The sequence below is a fragment of the Rhinolophus ferrumequinum genome, chromosome 15 (genome assembly GCF_004115265.2).
Source record: "Rhinolophus ferrumequinum isolate MPI-CBG mRhiFer1 chromosome 15, mRhiFer1_v1.p, whole genome shotgun sequence".
Taxonomy (NCBI): Eukaryota; Metazoa; Chordata; class Mammalia; order Chiroptera; family Rhinolophidae; genus Rhinolophus; species Rhinolophus ferrumequinum.
The window spans coordinates 18,892,339-18,911,832 of NC_046298.1; the positions used below are offsets into that span (position 1 = coordinate 18,892,339).

Genomic DNA, 19,494 nt, shown 5'->3' on the forward strand with positions numbered 1-19,494 from the left:
GTCTGCTGAAAAGCAGGCCTTGACGTCCTACCCGCAGCCTGCCATGAAGAGGGAATGGCAGGCTGGCCATGGTGCTCTGTCTCCCCAGATCATGAACATGAAACCCTACGACCTGCGCCGCCGGCTCTATATCATCATGCGTGGTGAGGAGGGCCTGGACTACGGAGGCATTGCCAGGTGAGCTCGGCGCCCCTGGAAGGCTGCACTGCACCCCACTTCCCCAGGCTACTGGACCCATGGCCAGAAAGCTGGCTTCTCCTTGCTCAGGTTAATTGCCAATGCTCATGTTCAGGAGTGCGCACAAATGTGGCCAGTCCGATGGTGCGGGAGCTGGGTCCTGGGGTCCCCTGCTGGCCAGGCACTCACCCTTTCCGTACTGGGTCATGGGGAGGCTGTGTGCTCCTGGGGGAGGGGCTCAGGACAATGGCTCTTTTACCGGCCAATATGTCTTGATTTCTATACTGTAACAACCAGTCCGGCTGCACCCGTTGGCAGTGGCTAAGTATGGGTTCCATGTGGCTGTCCCATTAAAATCAACCCTGGGTTTCTCCTACGCTAAGACAGCCGGGGCAGGTTAAATTGGGCGTCCCGTTGTATACCCAACATGTATAAGCTGTGTCACAATCCAAAGGGCCTTGATCAGTACTCAGCTGCATGTCATGTGTACAAGGTCAAAAAATTAAAATGGCTGATGTAACCCTAAAAAGAGCCTGAAGCATTGTCCCGCCCTCACTGCAGTCCCCCTGCAAAAGATAACCGAGTCTATGGCATGATGTGGCCTTGGACAGTGGGGCTGACGGGCCCCAGCAGAGAAGCAGGGGCGCAGCCTGTGTGACCACTCAGTTCACTCACCTCTCATGGAGTGGGGACGTCTGCTCGCTTGGTGTTGGGTTAACTTGCTTCTGGTCCTCTGTTCGTTGGTGGCATTGCCCTCTGTGTTGGCCCTGGTGGATCGATTGCTCTTTTTCCTGTGGTGACCGTGGTGACCTCTTCTCCAGACTCTGCTTGGTGGGCTTCTGGTGTGGCTCCCGCCCTGTGTGTGTCTGTCTCTCTGTGTCCTGCCAGTGGTTTTACCCTATGGTAGGTTACGTCATGCTGTTCTACCACAGGGTAGAACCACGGACAGGATACCGGGGCACCCTCTGCATCGAAGGACTTCTCGTCTGCCCGGCCACAAACAGTCCAGCAGCCAGGGACTGGCCCCGTGGGGGATGTCCCCTGCTGGTTTAGCTCAAGCCCCAAAGGACTCTGAATTCTGGCTTGAGGCTTCTACCTAGGGTACAAAGAGATGCTAAGGCACGGAAGTTGGTTCAGATGAGTGCACGGAAGTATGAGAAAAGGTCTGGTGAAGGGGTCTGGGCTGAGGGGAGGGCAAAGTGCAAAGGAAGTGAAGTACCTGAAATGTAGCTGGTGGGAGTGAGGTTTATCATGTATAGACAGCGGAGATTACAGAGTTCGTGCATCAGGAGGTAGGAATGTATTCCTATGTATTCATGTTACACTGCTTGCTCAGGTAGGGTGGAAGCAGGGTGGCTACTATCCATACAGCACCTTTGCAAGATTTAGAAAAAGATGCCCTTTTTCAAGACAACTTTCCATGTTGGAAAATGGTGATATTCTGGTTTTATCAGAAAGAGCTTGACTGCTCTTCACAGGAAAATAGTTATAATAAATGTGCAAATCTATGATATTTTACCCTAGTGCCCTTGTGCAGTGCACAGCCCACACAACTGTGCATGGTGGTCCCAGGGTGCAAGGAGCCCCCTTTGCCATTAGACGATCTGGATATCGGATGTAAAGTCCTGGAATGCACCACCTGGGAGCCGACACACACACAGGTTTTCCTGAGCGTCATCCTCAAGTGCAGTTGTCATCCTGGTTTGCCCTAGGTCTGACTGCACCCCATTCACTGACCAGCTGTTAATACAGATTAGCCCAGGTACCGGTCCTCCGGTACACCTGTCCCCAGACGAGCTGAAAACGGATGGCAGGGGAGAGTTGGCCTGTAGTGTGGGTGTGTAGGGAAGAATCCATTCGTTCCGTTTTTCTCTCTCTTCTCTCACAGAGAGTGGTTTTTCCTCCTGTCCCACGAGGTGCTCAACCCCATGTATTGTTTATTTGAATACGCTGGGAAGAACAACTACTGCCTGCAGATCAACCCCGCCTCCTCCATCAACCCTGACCACCTCACCTACTTCCGCTTTATCGGCAGATTCATTGCCATGGTATGTTATTGTCATGAGACCTCCAGGGAGGGTGGCAGCCGAGGAGGCCAGACCCTACACACGAACAGCAGCCCACCCCCCTCCTCACAGAGCTCTTAAGTAAAAAACCAAAAAGCTAGAGAGAGTTCTGGGCATAGCTCAGCGTTCTCTCAGTGCTGCTTGCCCACTGACAGGGTTTCCATGTGTTGCTTTGTGTAGGACTCGTCAAGTGAAAGCCCAGGGTCCCGGGTCACAGACTTCACTTTGCTTTGAACGCGTACCCTGCTGAGGGTGTTGGGATGATGAGGCTGGGTGCTGCCTTAACTGTCCACCTGCTGCCCGTCTCAGGGGGCGCGCCACTGTCTGTCACAAGCTGAGGGTGGGAGCATTGGGAGTGTTCTGAGACAGGGGACCTTCCGAACGGGGATTTGGAACCTGCACTTGCTAAGAACAGAACCCTAGCAGACCTGTTGGTGCGAGACATAGGAAGCATCTGTCAGGAGCTGGGCAAAGTGTGTGTGTCGGGAGTCACACTCTGTGTCTGTATTTAACTAGAAGTAGGAACACAGTGTGAATAGGGAAGGGGTCATGTCACGTGCGTGCTGCTGTCTTGTGAGTGTGGAGAGCCAGGACTGAGGAGGTGGCCTGGGGGAGCCAGTCCCGCTGCCACATTTGGTAGTTTGAGATGTTGCACTGCTAACTTTCCTTTGCTTCTTCCTGACTTCCCGAGTGCTCTGGCCTGTTCCCCTCGCAGGAGGACCCGAGGGCCCATGACTAACTATGTCCCTTCCCTTGGTCTGGAAGTACTTGGCCAAGGTGCTGGGCTCAGGAAGTGGGCAGTTCTTCCCAGGTCTAGAGACCCGCCTGGCCCGGCAGCCAAAGGCCAGGCCTGTAAAACCCTAGACTATTACTCACCACTGGCCCGCCAGCGGCGTCTACATTATTTTTGGCTGCCTCTGCTGCAAGCTCTGAGTGTCAGTGAGTCAGGGCTGCCACCTGGAGCTGTGCTGAGAGTCTTGTCTGTGAGTGTGGGGCACATCTTTGCTAGAGCAGGCAGGTGTGCTGGGCAGGCCGTGGGCCCGAGGTGGGTTTCTGAACAGGCGGCGCTGCTTAGTCACTTTGGTCTGCAGGTCGGATAAGAGTCTGTCCCAAGGTTCCAGTCGGACAAAGAATATTGTGTGTCTCCTAGACCTTCCCTTCTGGCCCTGGGTCGCTGGATGTCCTCTCTGGGACAGAGGGCAGGTAGCAGTCACAGGTTTTGACACAGAGCCTCCTAGAGCCTGCCTTGGGCAGAGTCCTGGGAAAACCAAACCTGATGGTTGTGTCCCTTCCTTCCGCACACAGGCTCTGTACCACGGGAAGTTCATTGACACAGGCTTCACCCTCCCTTTCTACAAGCGGATGCTCAACAAAAGACCAACCCTGAAAGACCTGGAATCCATCGACCCCGAATTCTACAACTCTATCGTCTGGATCAAGTGAGTCCCCTCCCTTGTCCCTCGGTGGGAGGAGAGGGGTCTCTGGGTGGGAAGCAGGTAGCGATGGCCTTTATTTCCTCTGGCATTGGGGCCCCTGAGCGCTTACCCTGGCCATGTAAGTGCTTGTGGAGATGCCTGGCTTCTGGGTCCCCGTAGGGCAGCTCTGGAATTCTCTCGTTGCATCAGGAAGAGGGCCTGGTTGTTGTTCCATTTCCTAGGCTACCTGAGTCCCCGGGTCCTGTGGGCACTAACAGTGAGTGATGAAGCAGGATCAAGGGAAGACCCTTCTAAGACAGACATCTTCTCTCTTGTGCTCTCATGTCTTCAGAGAGAACAACCTAGAAGAGTGTGGCCTAGAGCTGTACTTCATCCAGGACATGGAGATTTTGGGCAAGGTGACAACCCACGAGCTGAAGGAAGGTGGTGAGAGCATCCGAGTGACAGAGGAGAATAAGGAAGAGTACATCATGTGAGTCCTGAGCGCTCGGGAGAGGGAGGCTGGGGTAGAGGGCAGCAGAGACACAGCCGGCCGCAGAGAAAGGGTTTCCAGCTCTTGCCTCTGGGTGCCATCTTCAACCAGGCCCCACGCGTGGCCCGCACGTCACCAGGGATGGCAAGAACCTCCCATTTTGCATGGGCCTGAGATGGCTGCCCATGGCTGGTCATGTGCTGCCCAGAGCTGGGGTTGCCAGAGCCCAAGGGCCTGTGTCACAGCTCCTGTTTGCTCTTTATTCCCATGTGGTAGACTTCCTGACTGCAGGGCTGCATTTCTTTGAAGAGGAACAAAACTTAGAGGTTTTCCTCTTCTTTCTCTAACTGAAAGGATTTCTGTGTCCTACGTGCTTAAATCTACTCTCACGTATGTTTGTGCGCACATTCACCTATGTGTGTTCTTCAGGCCTCTTGGTTTCGCCTTTTAATTCCACACATCTGAGGCTCAGTGGGCAATAGTGGCTGGGGGAAGAGGAGGCGGAAGCAAAGACTCACGCGTTTCCATCTCAGGGTTGCTGTGAGGCTTAAGAGGCTTTGCTCTGGGGCCAGCAAGAGCCTGGGTCTCGCTGCACTGGAAGTCGAGTCTGAGTTGATTCCTTGTAGTCCTGGGACAACAGCCTCGTGGCAGACCCTGAGCTACACCTGGGCTGACTCTGGGTAGTCTCGGGCTCCACCAATGGCCGGGCTTTGGTTTTAGGCTGCTGACCGACTGGCGTTTCACCCGGGGCGTGGAAGAACAGACCAAAGCCTTCCTGGACGGCTTCAACGAGGTGGCTCCCCTAGAGTGGTTGCGCTACTTTGATGAGAAAGAGCTGGAGGTGAGAGCTAAGTTTGTTGGGACCCGAACCCTTGCCTCTGGGGCGATCCAGCCCTTTGATAGCCTCACTGTGTCCCCACAGAAACTCCCAGGAAAACCCCCTACTCCCAGGTCTGCGGCAGCAGGCAAATCACTTTTTTTTTTTTGTTTGAGGGTGGGGTCCTCAAACCCACCCTTCCCGGGGCCCCTGTTTGAGGGGGGTCCATGTTCCAGATTTGTGTTATCCATATTATTGGAACTGCCAGCAGAAGGGGTTGACAGTGTTTGGGGGGTTTCTTTGGTGAGCGGGTGAGGCTGTGTGCCCCAGTGGGGAGGGGGCTGGCGCCGGGGAGCTGACCCCCTTCTCCTTTGCAGTTGATGCTGTGCGGCATGCAGGAGATAGACATGAATGACTGGCAGAAGAACACCATCTACCGGCACTACACCAAGAACAGCAAGCAGATCCAGTGGTTCTGGCAGGTGCGTCATCGCCCGCGTCCTGGCAGGGCCCTTACAGCAGGCCGCCGGAAACCAGAGATCAGCCCTCCCGTTCATGGCCCCTTGCTGGGCTAGGACTCCCTCATCTTTGATGCTCTCCTCACCTCCCCCAACTTGCAAAAGGAGATAAGAAACCCCACCTTGGGACAAACGGAGCTGTTGCAGCTGGGTCATGGCCAGTGCATTTGAGGGAGTGTCGCTGGTCAGCTGGGGTCGGCTCTAAATGCTGACGTTCGGCAGGGAGCTCACAGGAAGGGAAGGAAGGAGTGCTCCCGTGGGGCGTGTGGTTTCTTTCTAGCTGGTGGGATGGGAAAGCACGTGCTGAGCTCCCGAGAAATGGAATGAGCCCATCGTCCCGGATATAATGAATTGACTCCTCTATATGTGTGGGTCTAGTTGTTGTTGTCATTGTGAAGTGTAGCAAACACACAAGTAAAGAGCATATAAAAATTATTTCTGTTGAGGTGAAATTCACCTACCATGCAATGCACCATGTTAAGCATGTTAAGGCACACAGTTCAGTGGTGTTCACAATATTGTGCAACCATCACAACTGTCGAATTCCAGAAGAGCTCATCTGCCCAAAAAGAAACCTGTACCCATGAATCAGTCCTTAGTATGTTACTAAAAGCAGAACTCGGATGAGAAGAGAATACCTGGCCTGAGGTGTCCCTCAGACAAAGAGATGTCCCTTGACTGGTGGGAGTGTTCTACAAACACAGCCTCTCAGAGGGAGCAGCTTTGAGGTTTCCCAGTTGGTGGCTGTCACCCCTACCCATCCGGGCTTTGTGTTCTCAGCCCCAAAGGGGCCCCAGCTGACTGGAGAGTTACAGGTTAGGGCGAAGTGCTGGGCCAGGGAGTTCACCTGACTCTGCTTGGCTTTCGGAGTTGCAGGTGGTGAAGGAGATGGACAACGAGAAAAGTATCCGGCTGCTGCAGTTTGTTACCGGGACCTGCCGCCTGCCTGTCGGGGGATTTGCCGAACTCATTGGTAGGTTTTCCCTTGCCCTGTTGGTACCCTTGGGTAGGGGTGAGGACAGCTCCAGGGGAAGGCAGGAGCTAGTATCTTCCTGGGAGCAAGTCAGTGGGAGGGGGAAGAGCTGTGGCTATGCCTCCTGGGGCTGAGCCGTCTGTGGCAGGAGCCGGGGGATTTTGACATAGGAAGGGACAATTCTGTTATGTACGGTGTGTTTTTCTTCGAATAACAGGTAGCAACGGACCACAGAAGTTTTGCATCGACAAGGTTGGCAAGGAAACCTGGCTGCCCAGAAGCCATACCTGGTGAGCCCATTGATATTAGTGGGATGTGCCTGGAACCTCTCAGACCAGATGAGCCCGTAGGGGCAGCCCCGTGGGCAGGGTGACTTCAGGGCCTGGACTCTGGCAACTTTTACATGGTTCTGGGGTGTTGGGTTGGAGAGGAGGGGCTGTGGTGTGCCAAGGCCTTGGTGTGGGCCTCTGATCTGTTGGGAGTTGTGGCAGCAGGTAGGCACTCTGGCGGCCATACCAGGTATTAAATATTGAAACGCTTATATCCCAGCAGGCAAAGAGCTGCTGCCCCAAAGGCCCTCCTACCCAGTCCTCATTTCCCCCACTGCCTCTTCCCTCTCTTCACCCCTCTGTGGTCCAGGAACCTGAAGCATTAAGGCCTGGCAGAGCAGGGTCCTTGAGGACCATGTGTCGGCATCTTGCCAGCTGGTTGGCACTGTGATTGAGCCACAGTCGTGTGAACTCTTTGGATCCCCTCGGCCAGGCTGGGGCCGAGCTGTTGGAGCCCTGACCTTTCCATGCTGACCGTACCGCTCCCCTCTCCCAACAGTTTCAACCGTCTGGACCTCCCACCGTACAAGAGCTACGAACAACTGAAAGAGAAGCTGCTGTATGCCATTGAGGAGACCGAGGGCTTTGGACAGGAGTAGCTGAGGCCGCTCCCTCCACGCGCCCCAGCGCACATGTAGCCGTGCGTGCTCCCTGCCGGAGGCCCCCACGGATGGTGGCCCTGTGTCGGGCCACACACACTGTCATCAGGCTGGTGGCAGCAGAGCCTGACCTCGAGGCCCTGCCCACCTCTCCCTCCTTCCACGGGTGGCAGTCTGGAATAAAGCCCCCTAGTCACGTTGGTCTCGTCACCCATTGCGGTCTGGGGGGCTGCCCCTCTGCAAAGCTTGCCCTCCTTCTCCCCTCAGACTAACCCTAGGTGTGCGTGAGTGTGCAAAGCAGGGTGCCAGGGCTGACGGGCTGCAGCAGAAGCCCTACGCCTCCCGGGGTGGTTAGGCGAGAAGGAGACCGGCCCCTCGGGATAGCTGCCTGGGCTGAGAAGGCCCAGGGTCTTTGCCAGTAAAAGAAGTTCGGTTTTAAATAGAAGCTTTCCAGTGATCTGTATAAAATGAAGTTCTGAGAGAGAGGAGCCCTTCCCACACCCAGAGCTCTGGACCGAGGCCGTTTGCTTCGTTCCCAGCAGGCTCCCGCCATGGAGCCTGAGCAGGGAGGCCTCTCTCCGCTCTGGCTGGCCGTTCGTTCTTCCCAGCCACTGAGGGGTTGTGCCAGCTGCTTGGATGTCAGCGGGATGGAAACAGCAAACTCAGATTTTCTTTTCTCTTTTACATAAACTTGAAGCATTTTGTGTGTAGGGTTGCTTTGTGTTTTGTTGTTGGTGTGCTGCTGTCACTTTCTGTGAAGGAGCTGGTGCACCAGGTGTTGCTGGGACCTGCAGGGACCCAGCTTGTTGGTCCAAGAATTTCTCAAACAGCTGCTCTTCTTAGGAACCTGCTTAGCAGTTCTGTGAGTTCAGGGGCCTGACCCAGCAGCTCGGCATCCCAGCGGCCTCATCCCCGAGCCTTGACAGGGAGGGAAGGGGATGGTGCCCTGATGCCACCCCAACCTTGCTGCCTTTCGTAGAGAAGATTGCCCTTTGCTACATGTCCTCACCCAGGCTCCAGACCTCCAGGGGGGCCATTAGGCCCCTGCTGAGAATGCAGTGTGTCCCAGCCACCCTAGAGCATGTTCATTCTGCCTAGAAGTGCAGCTTTGCCTGCACACAGGAAGCCATGCTCTTGGAAGCCGGCAGAAAGGGCCCCGAGCTGCTGCATGCAGTCTGATTGGATTTCTGGAGCCCCTGCCAGGCTCCACCCTGGGCATCCTGCCAAACACGCTCCTCTGGGATGCTAGAGTGGTGATTGTCATGAACTCCCTGGGCCAGGCCCCCAGGGTTCTCGCTGAGCACCAGCTGCAGACTAGCTCCAGCTTCCTGGGACCCCAGGTCACGGGCCTGCTGAGGATAGTCTGTTCTTCCGAGGTCCTCCTCCTTCCCCCTAGCCCGTGGAGGGACAGCCCATGTTCTTGGGGTTGATGTGCCGATTTCAGTGGCTTAGCTCATTGCAACTTAACCTTTTCTCCTCTGGAGTCGTTTGCTGTGCTTCTCTGCAGCGTCTCACCGTGTCAGGGGTCGGAGTGCAAGCTGCCGTGCGGGTTCAGAAGCCTCGGGCTCATGTGTGTTCAGTGTGTTCATGTGCGCGTGTGTGTACATACGTGTATATAACAGAGGTGTCCGTATGGAGTGTCCTTTGGTAGCTCTGGGTTGGTCACCAGATTGTTTTGTAATGCCCAGCCCCTTGCCTCGGTATTGCCAGTTTCTTGTGCAATAAACAATCAGCAGCTGTGGGTGGCGTTGGCGTGTTGTCTCCAGAATCACTGTCCAGACAAGAGGGCTCTGTGCCCCACAGAACCTCCAGGCCTGGGATTGGGGGGAGGGTGGGGAGGCTGGGGGGAGTTCCTTACTGGTTTTGAGAAGTGTGTGCAGCGTTAACCAAGCCAGCCGCACTTCTGATGGGCGGCTGAGTCCTGGTCCAGGGATCACTGGTTTCAGCCCTTGGTCAGTTGCCTCACTGCACCCTTTTTCGGTGCCTTCAGCCTCCTCCCGACAGGCCTGGGTTTCTTTGTGCAGTTGCTGTGGGGCCAGAACACCCAACAGGTACAGCTGCAGGTTGGACAGACTTCGGAAAACAGCGCCTGGAGACGGTGTCCTGGGTAGTCATTCATTCAGGAAACACTTCTTGGTGATTCTTAAGTTCCATGATGAAAAAGGGACTGAAATTGAGTTCCTGGTCATACGAGGGCTCACCACCTACTCTTTTGAGTCCTTAAGAATTCTGATGGGACAGATGACCACGCTGATGGGTCTTGATGCATTTGACATGGAAATGACTTGGTCGTGGATCGAGCCTCCCCTGATTGTGCTTCTTCTCAAGGGAAGCAGAGATGCTCAGAACGTCTCCCCCCTGGAGTTCATCAGCTGAATTCACCACCCCGCTCCCCAGCTTCAAATCCTTTTTTCACTTGACAGGGCAATGCTATGCTTTGAGAAAATTATAGACAGAAATCCACACATTATACAGACATCTCATAATAAATTCAAATAAGACGTGCCCAAGTGGAAATTGTTCTCACTCTTATCCTCAGAAGTCACTGCTGCTCAGTTTGCTGTGGCCCTTCCAGACTACTGTGTGCATATACCAGTTGTATATACATGTAATTTTTAAATATACCAAAAATGAGATCTTACACATGTTGAGCAAACTCACTTGTCTCGTTCAATGAGATGTTAGGGGCACCTTTCCATGTTCGTCCACATATCTAATGAACTCTTCACTGCGTGATATTGCGTAGTAGGGTGGTTCTGTAACACCCTGTCTTTGTCCTAACAGGCACAGTGGGTGTCTAGCAGCTTGTCGGTGGCAGCAACACTTCGGTGAATGCACTTGGGCAGGTCTTTCGCACTGATGCTGCTTTTCCAGGAGGGGGCAGTCATCCTGGAAGTTGGACTGTTGATGATGTACCTTCATTTTATTTAAAAATTTTAAACTGGTTTAAAATTCAAAGACAGGAAGGGTCTACAATGAAAGGCCTTACTCTTTTGTTCCTCAGCCACTCCGATCACCTTTTAGAGGCAACTATGGTTGCTGGTTTCTTTTGAGTCCTTTTAGATACTCTAAAAATCCCAACAGATTCTACCCAGTTGTCCTTCAAAAAGGTTCTTGTTTTACCAGCCTTAGCAATGGGCAGGATCCCTTTTCACCCCACCTGGTGAAATGAATCTGTGAGCTCACCCTTCTGTCCTCCCCGCTCTCCGTTCCCTCTTCCATCTAAGTGGGCATCTTGTCCTTTTACACAAAGTGTTTTTGTTTTTTTAACATTTACTTTCTATTGTGTAACCATAATGAAATCTTGTGTACTTTTTCTGAAGGTTTATTTGAAAAGCTGAAAAGAAACAAAAAGGTTTACATTACTATGATTATATAAATACTGTCCAGTTCAGAACTAAATACTATAAAGTAGACAACTATTCCTTCCTCATATGCTCTTCCTGGGCGTTCTAATTACCTCTTTTTGCTTTTATTATATCCTAAAATTTTTTTTTATTACTCTGAAGTGTTTCAAGTAAAACTAGATAGGCAGGGAGCCCCCCACCACACACTTTAATTAAGTTCCTTATATAATTAGCCAAAATTATGTTGGAAGTGAAAAGCAGAAAGACTCCCTTTGTCCCCAATGGGTCTCCAGGTACCAGTGAGACTTTACATAAGGTAGGACCTCACTGGGTCTGGAAAGCTCAGTTTTTGCTACCCCCACTGCCTTTCTACATTGGGGCTCACCTCACCCTTCTAGAAAAACTTACCCTAAAGATCTGTGATCTAAAGATCTATGTGCTTCCATTTAGAGGATTGCTTACAAACTCAGCATCAATAAGTCCCCAGCCTTATCTTGGGGAAGAAAATTGATTAAAGCGCCCAAAGTTTTTGCCTCTCGGCTCATTTCCCTGCCGTCTACCCCATGAATCCAATTTTAAATACCCTTTGTATCTAGGTCCCTTGTTCTGAGGTTGGTTCAGGTACCACAGTCAAGCCCACTTTCCTGTAGTCTGTGTTGCATGAATCAGGCACCAATCAACCAACTCAGATCGGAGCATGTGACTTCTTTGGCACACTTTTTATTATTTGTACCTTTTGAATATCATAACAGACTCAGGGCCTAACTCAAATTCTGTTGGTCCCAGTGGCAATAATAATTGTTTTCTTTCTGATGCTTGTCACAGTTTTGGCCCCTTTGATTTTGTTGTCATCCCTCTGGATATCTTTGATGTCTACATGATATTCTAGTCCTAACTTTAGTTCTCTTGCCACAAACTGGGAATCTACTTCTCCACTAGGAGCCCTGGTTCTTTTTGGTGTAAACTAGTATTGGGAACCAAGATGGGTTCTGTCAAGATGACACAGTGACTTCATAACTTGATCAACTTCTCCACTCCAAACACATACTGTGTTTCCCCGAAAATAAGACCGGGTTCTAATTACCTCTTTTTGCTTTTATTATATCCTAAAGTTTATATTATATATATTAAAGTTTGCTCCAAAAGACGCATTCGGGCTTATGTTTAGGGGATGTCATCCTGAAAAATTATGCTAGGGCTTATTTTCTGGTTAGCTCTTATTGTCGGGGAAACACGGTAATAACTTCACACAAAATATAAAAAGACAAAAAACAAAAAGTATGGTTCAGAAAAAAGATAAATAATTCTAAGGGTCAGAAACAACAAAATGCAAAACACTGAGCAAGACTGAAGTTGTGGGTCTGCTGTACCCAGAGGCTGGCAGTGGTGGCTGGGAGTTCAGCTGCTGTGGGGTAATCGGTCAAAATACGCTCCAGTATAGATGGGACGGGCACCAGTCCCCTGCTCCCTCCCGTTTCGTGGCAGCAGGCCAACCAGAGGCCAAACAAAACCAAACTGTCGCTGCCGTGTGCCTGGCTATGGCTTTGAGAAAGATGTAGGCCTAAGGAGGCAGAAACTCAGCAAGCCAACCTATCCCACTGGTCTGGCCTGGATCTGTGATATTCCTAGGTTTCCCCAGGCCATTCAAAGACCAGGCTCTAGAGGAGGACCGGAGGAGGCAGCTGCAACACCATTAGACAGGAAAGAGGGAGCACAGATGGAGAAGGAGTGATAGAAAACTCCTTACTCAAAATTTTTGGCTCTCCATATTTCAGAGGAAGACATGGGTGATCTTTTGCCCATTGGTTTTTGCTCTAAGGGGATGAGGGGGCAAGTGGGTTTTTTCACCGGGGCCCTAAATGTCACTATTCAGGGGTCTTTTCTCAGTCTTTCCTGAGATGAATCCCCTGCTCCTCTCCTGAGGGGAAAACTATACCTGAGCCAAGCACACCTGCCTGTAGGCTTCCTGGGAACCAGCAGCAGGAAGGAGCTGAGGTGCTCAGAGTCGCCACCACTGATTTAACTTTTCTCTCTTTTCAGCCATGCATCACCCCCCAGCCTTCTGTTCTGACTCGGGTCCCCAAGCCTGCAGCTCCACTTGGCCTCTGGTCTCCTGCAGCTGGGAAAGGGGAGACAGCTAGGCTGTGTGGAGCTTGGGGAAGACCTGGATGTCCCACCCTTCTGTGTAGAAACTTTTCATTACCCCAGTGTTTGGCCCTCCTGCCTTCTTGCTGCCTCCAAGAGTCTCTCCAGGGTCTTGCTCATTTCTCATCTGCATCTCCCTCTGCAGCGTCTTAGGTTAAGACTTCTGCTTGGTCAGTTATGTGCTTTCTCCTGTTTTCCACTTTGTTAAACATCCTTATCTATCGCCGAATCCTCTTAGGTATCTTTGACCTCGTGGATCAAGACTTGTATAAAGCTTTCTTTGCTGTCAATTTAGCTAGGCTGGAGAGGGTGAAGAGATGGTTAATCTGCTATCTCAGTTAAGTTCCTTTCCTTTGATAGGTCTGCCTGGGGTCAGAGGAGGAGTCAGCTTTCGGCTGGCAATCTGTACAGAGAAGTCCTAAAGGGGGTTTGATTGTTTCCTTATATGGACTTTCAACTAATCTGCCCGTGTTTACCTCATGGCACTAACTGAGACCTCTCTCAGACCTGAACCTTTCCCTGTTGTGCTGGGCTCCCCAGAACCCTCCTTGACTAAGCTCCTTCCAGGGAATTCTTGGCTATGGTTCCTGCTTTCCTCTTTCCAGAAATGTGTTGAATTTCCTCATCTACCTCTCGGGTTCTATCTCTCAAATTGGACCAAGTGGCCAGGTCAAACGGGGGGCCTCTTACATTCATTTACTATCGTTTAAATGGGGTTTGGGAGGGAGGAAATATAAATACTACACGTCAGAGCTGAGTTTTTGCCAGTTAGCCATGGTTCAGTCCATTGCACCTCACCTCTCTAAGGGCCCTGACTCGGCTGCTAACTGGAGATTTGCTTTGCTTTGTTCTGTTTTGTTATCTCCAAAGCCCATGGTGGCAATAGGTAGTCCTGTTTATTAATAAGAGGGATGTTTTGCTCCTGTATGTTCTGCTAACATTATCTTCACTGTAAGGTATGAATTAGGCACTGAAATTAAAAAAGGAAAACACCCTGAAGCCTATTACGGATCACTCTAGTGAATTCTTATTCCTGTCTGTGGGAGGCAGACTTCTCCTGTGGTTCCCCCATAGTCCTCTCTTGGTACTCACATCTTCCTGGTGTAATCCCCTCCCTCTGAGTGGGGCTGGGCTACGGATGGCCTTCTCAGCAAGAGAATATGGCAAAGATGATGGGCTGTCGCTTCTGTAATTACATGACAAAGGATGGTGACCCGCTTCTTGCTAGCTAAGTGCATTGCCTTCTCTGCTTGTGCGCTTTGATGAAACAAGCTGTCCCGTTGGAGAGGTCCCCGTGCAAGGGATTGAGGGCAGCTTCCTGTCAACAGCCAGAGAGCCACTGAGGCCCTCTGTCCAACAGCCCGGGAGGAAATGAATCCTGCCAACAAGCACGTGCGCGTGGAACGTGAGATGACGGCAAGGACCCAGCGAGGCTGTGCAGACCCCTGGGCCACCGAAACGGTGAGGTAATAACTTGTGCTGTTGTAAATGCTAACGTTGATGGTCAGGTGTGCTGCAGCCGTAGATAATGAAGACACCAGCCCAGGTCAGATGAAATGTGCTTGGATTAGCATCTCTCCCATACCCTGGGCTCTGAATGGGGCCATGCTTTTTAATAAAGGAAAGAGCCATAGCATGAAGATTATCTGTAGATCAGAAAAATCACACTAACCTGCAATATTGGCAGGCAGGTACCAGTATCACTCTTGTTCCTTTTCTTGGGGAAAGGAAACACTGGGAAATGGGAGTAATTTGAATCCTTCCCCCCAGCCCACAGCCTGGCATCGTTTGCCTGTCAGCACTGAAGGTCTCGGAGGCCTTAGGTCTGGCCCAGCCTTTGACTGTGCCACTCTGCCTGGGGATGTCATTAGTGCTTCTCTGGGCCTCCAGCCAAACGCAGTTGGCAAGAGTCATGTCCAGTCTCTCAAGGACAATTTTGGGTCCGTTTCCTGTGTAATTGCAGGGTGAGCTGCAGAGTGGGTGGTGCCATTACAGCAGTAAATTAGCCTGAAGGCCGGCCTTTGCAGCTCCAGGACTCCCGCTGAGGTTGGCTCAAAGGGGACAAGTCTCCCACCTCAACAGACGCCTCCCTCATGAGGCTCTGGGCTGTGCTGGGCCCTGGGTGTGGAAGCATTGCTGCTTCTGGGACAGAATTCATTTTACCCTTGAGCTTTTGGATTTTATAATCATGGTTGTTTGCCAACTCCTTGTAATTGGTTCACACTGGTAAAAAATATTGGGCCTATGGGATAGGGCGAAGTAGCTCATACATTAAATTTTGACTCTCTTATTCCATCCCTGCTCTCCAACGGGGGTACATAACCCAGAGGAATAAGTTGTCTGCCACTGGGTAATGGAAACCCCTGCATAAATATTTTCTTCCAGCTTTATTGACATATAATTGACATATACTGTATAAGTTTAAGGTGTACAATGTGACAATGTGATACATGTATATGTTGAGAAATGATTGCCACAATAAGGTTAGTTAGCATATCCATCACCTCCCGTAATTGCCATTTTGTTGTTGTTGAGAACATTTATGGTTGTGTTGTGGTGAGAACATGTAAGATCTACTCTCTTAGCAACTTTCACGTATACGGTACAGTATGGTTAGCCAAAGTCACCATGCCATGCCCTGGGTAAATAGATATAGAGCTTTAGGGAAAGCATCTCGAAAGAGGGGTTACAGCCTGGAGACCTGAAAGATAAGGAGCCAGTCAAGCAAAGAGCCACATCCAGGGCTGGACCTGTCAGATATAGTGGCCCAAGGGGGAAAGAGACTGGCATGTTCCAGAAACTGGTAAAAGGCTGGTGTGGCTGGAGCACTGATGGAGGAGGAGTAGGAGAATATTGAATGATACTGGCAGCTTAGTGTGGGTCCCCGCGTGTGGCTTGTCTATGGCCAAGGCCTGCGAAGAGAGAGGCAGGAGGGGCTTTTCACTGTCTGAGCCTGCTCACATCTCTTCATTGTCTCTGACTCACCTCGTGGCCCGCTCCAACAGAATGGATGGAGAGTGTAGTTTGGTATGTCCAAGAACGAGGGATGTGAAATGGGATTTGAGAAACACATAGTTACCTCTGCCATGAGCCATTAAAAATTACGAACTGAATGGGTCTATCCATATAGCAATGATGATAGAGCTTTACAACGTTGTTCTGAATTAAAAAAGGGTAGGATAGGAAAGAATAAGACCTAAGGGGAAATATATCGTATGTAAATTAAAACACATGCACATACAAAATTATGCTGCATATTCTTCAGGATGCATCCATATCCAAGAACATTTATTAAACCCATTTAAGTGTTTACTAATTGTGTGTGTGTATATATATATGTGTGTATATATGTGTGTGTGTGTGTGTGTGTGTTAGGGGGGTTAGAATGATGGAAGTGGAAGTCAGGATAAAGGTTTAAAAAAAAAAATCAAACAAGATTTTTTGGGCCCTAACAGTGGTGATGATGATGACAGTGAGTCAGGAACTCTCATCTGAGGTTCATCCTCCAGCCAACTCTTGCATGAGAATAGAATATGGAGGAGAGGGCGGTAAGGAGGTAAGCAGGGATTGCAAGTAGGCCACCCTGGCAACAGAACAGAAGAGACAGATGAATGTTTGAACATAATGGGGCAGTGGGAATGCAGAGTGCAGATGTCAGAGATGGTCCACGTGGTAGGACAAGGAGGTGGATGAATGTAGAGGCTGAAGGTGAGCAGGTGACCAGTCCGACTCCCCAATTCTGGGTGAGTGGGTGACTAGCCAGGATATGGAATAAAGAGGAGAAACGAGTATTGGAATTAGAGGCATCAGCTAGATTGAGGATTTTAAAAAATATATCAATGATAGGTTGAGTAAGATGGAACCTTAAAGGAAAATGAGCTAAAGGAGGCAAGAAGGGTCCAAGAGGAGCAGGGACGAGCGCCGCGACAGAGGCCTTCAGAGGGCAGGTCAAGAGAGGTCAGGGCTGAGAAGGGCCATCTTGGTTGGCAAAGGGGAGCCATTGGTGACGAGTGAGGGTTGTATGCTGCAGTGTATAGAGGTCGGACATGCGTGCTAAGCTGCAGAGATGGAAGCCCATTTGTGGAGTGTTAACAGATGTGTGTGTATGAGAAGAGATCTTGAGTTGGGAAGGGACTTCTTAAATATGACCTACAGAGTGCTAATCATAAGGCAAAAGACTGATAGATTTGTCTACATCGAAATAAAGGTTCTCTAGCTTCCATGTGTGCAGGAACCACATGGAGGGCATCTTGAAAAACAGATTCCCAGAGATTCTAATACAGGAGGTAGATTGTGGAAATTGACAATGAAATAAATTGTATCTATAAAGGTAATACTCAAAATGCATCATATCCTAATTATTGCATTACCTTTTACTATCGTGTGTTCCTGAGGTTATTTTTATCTGTCGTATCTATATTTAGGTTATACTGTGCATCTCTTCCCAACTTATGTTGGTATAGTGAAGTCAGCCATGATGGGAGTAGTTACACCAAGGAAATTGGGAAGGCAATAAATCAACGCCCTCTTCCCTCCTTTTTGGAGAACTGGTTGTTACACATTTACCAGCACCACACCACTGAATACGGTCTCTAAAGAAACCAGGAGTGGTGTCAGCAGTGGAGAAATAAAAACATGATATCTGAAGGGCAGAGAAAATCTTGTATATTCACCCCGTAAGCAGTAGTGTGGGTGGAGTACAGCAAGGGTTGGAGGTGTGGCAACTTGACCGGATCTTTCTGTACCCAGACCCTCTCCAAATTCCTTCAAAATCTCACCTGGATTGTTGCAGCCCAAAGCAAAAGTGCCAGGAAGCAACTTTGGGGAAGGTTCCCAAGTCGCTGTGGAACTTCAATCAGTTGTTTCTCTTGCCAAGAGATGAGATTAGTCAATGGTGCCACCTAGTGTCGAAGAACAGCTTGGCTCCAAAGAGGAGGGATCAGATAGACTGCTCTTGATTTAGGCCCTGGAAATAGATTCGTTTCCACAGTTTCTCCATCCTTTCTGTTCCTGGTTTCTTTCCTCACTTCCATTTCTCTACTGAGTCATTTTCTCTTTCCCCTTACTCCCCCAACAAGAATAGCCATTAATTTTTTTGAAAGCTAACTCCCAGGCAAAAATAGGTAACGCCAAGAGTTGAATGGCATAGAGATGGGCTAATCAGTAGTTGCTTATATTCTGTGTAATAATTTGGAGTGAATTTGTTTAGGGAAGTTGTAGACATACTCTCTTGTGGGGCACATAAATGTTTTCTGCCTTCCCATTTCCTGGGACAGGGGCAGGTGAAATAGTTTCGTTAGAGTGTCGTATGTAACCAACAACCCTAAGTAATTCTCCTCTTATTTCGGCTTTATAGATATTTTTGTAGGAAAATGGTAGAAGAAAAGGCCTGTTCGTAACTTCCCAGTGAAGGGGATATTTCATTATTTTATGAGGACCTGTGTTAAGTCATTTATTTGAAATGAAAGTGATTGTGTATGGTTGAGTTCTCCTAACTGGAGGGTCCTCTAGAAATTGGAATTAAGCTTCTGGGGTTGCTAATTCCTGCTGGAAAGGTTTACTTTGCATCTAGCACATTGGAGAATATGATAGTTTCTCAGTAAGATTACTTCCCTTTTGTCCCTTTAGTGATTGATGGTCTGAGCAAAATTAAGTAACATTTAACTAACTAGTTGGCCGAAAGCTGTTGTTCCATTCCCATAATATCCATCTTTACATTAAGAACTAACCTGTAAATTCAGGGATATTTCAGACGTTAGTTATCAAATAAAACCAGAAAGGAATAAATACCATTGTCTCTGTAACATGAGTAGCAGGAGAAGCCTGACCTCTGTAACAAGTCATTCTGAAGTGTTTGGAAGTGGAAATGAAGGTAATGTCACAGCTATGGATACAAGATCCAGTCTTGGGATCGGACTTTTTCCAGGTTACTTTTTCAATGTTTCCAAAACAGAAGTAGTTTAGAAATCTCATCCTGAGACTGTCAGGCTATACAAATGCAAGATTTCATTTTATGTGAGGGCCTTGGGTTTTACAAGTCAGCTGCTATTTGTATTAGCAAGACTTTATCAATAGCCTTGCAATGCTCACGCTCTCACATAGGATGGCAGCAATTCTGCCTTAGAAAATGAGCCTCGAGGCTATCAACTATTTTTGTTAGAAGTAGGAATTTAGGATCCTGTTAGGAAGGTAGAAGCCAATTTTCCATATGTGGGTCAAACTTAAATATAACAAGGCCTGGGTATTCCCATGTTCTTAGATGCTCAATAAACATTCTAATTTATCAAATAGCAACAAACTTAAAAGCCTGTGGCATTATTTCATTAGACCCTGGAAGTCTTTTTAAGTCCAAATTGTACTATGAAAGGCAGACCTGAACCCTGGGTGGTCTAGAGTTGCCGCCCGAGTCTTCTATAAAGGACCCACTGCTTGGGGTGATGGTTTCATTCCCCTGCCCAAAGCCTCAGAACCATTGCATCCTGGCTTTCCTGACGACTCCCTGGAAGGTTAATGATCCAGGTTTCCTTGCTCCTATCAGTCTTTTGTAAACATGGAAGCCAAAATGCGGAAGCTCCTTTAGTACTCCTGTGGTTTTTAATATCTCTCAAGCTTTGA

The 19,494-nt window shown here is 49.6% G+C and overlaps 1 protein-coding gene across 3 annotated transcripts in view; it reads left to right on the top strand.

Moving 5' to 3' along the window:
• WWP2 (WW domain containing E3 ubiquitin protein ligase 2) overlaps positions 1 to 9,127 on the top strand; it is a 122,703-nt gene extending 113,576 nt beyond the window's left edge. For 2 of the 3 annotated variants that reach the window (XM_033128076.1, XM_033128077.1), the window contains exons 16-24: positions 89 to 177; positions 2,066 to 2,225; positions 3,549 to 3,682; positions 4,011 to 4,151; positions 4,872 to 4,992; positions 5,346 to 5,450; positions 6,363 to 6,459; positions 6,677 to 6,749; positions 7,288 to 7,444. In XM_033128076.1, coding sequence (XP_032983967.1) covers positions 89 to 177; positions 2,066 to 2,225; positions 3,549 to 3,682; positions 4,011 to 4,151; positions 4,872 to 4,992; positions 5,346 to 5,450; positions 6,363 to 6,459; positions 6,677 to 6,749; positions 7,288 to 7,387 — 1,020 coding nt within the window. In that variant the 3' untranslated portion in view covers positions 7,388 to 7,444. Of the gene's footprint in view, positions 1 to 88; positions 178 to 2,065; positions 2,226 to 3,548; positions 3,683 to 4,010; positions 4,152 to 4,871; positions 4,993 to 5,345; positions 5,451 to 6,362; positions 6,460 to 6,676; positions 6,750 to 7,287 lie in introns of all 3 variants that reach the window. The other variant, XM_033128075.1, reaches the window with a different exon arrangement.
• The last annotated feature ends 10,367 nt before the right edge of the window (positions 9,128 to 19,494 follow it).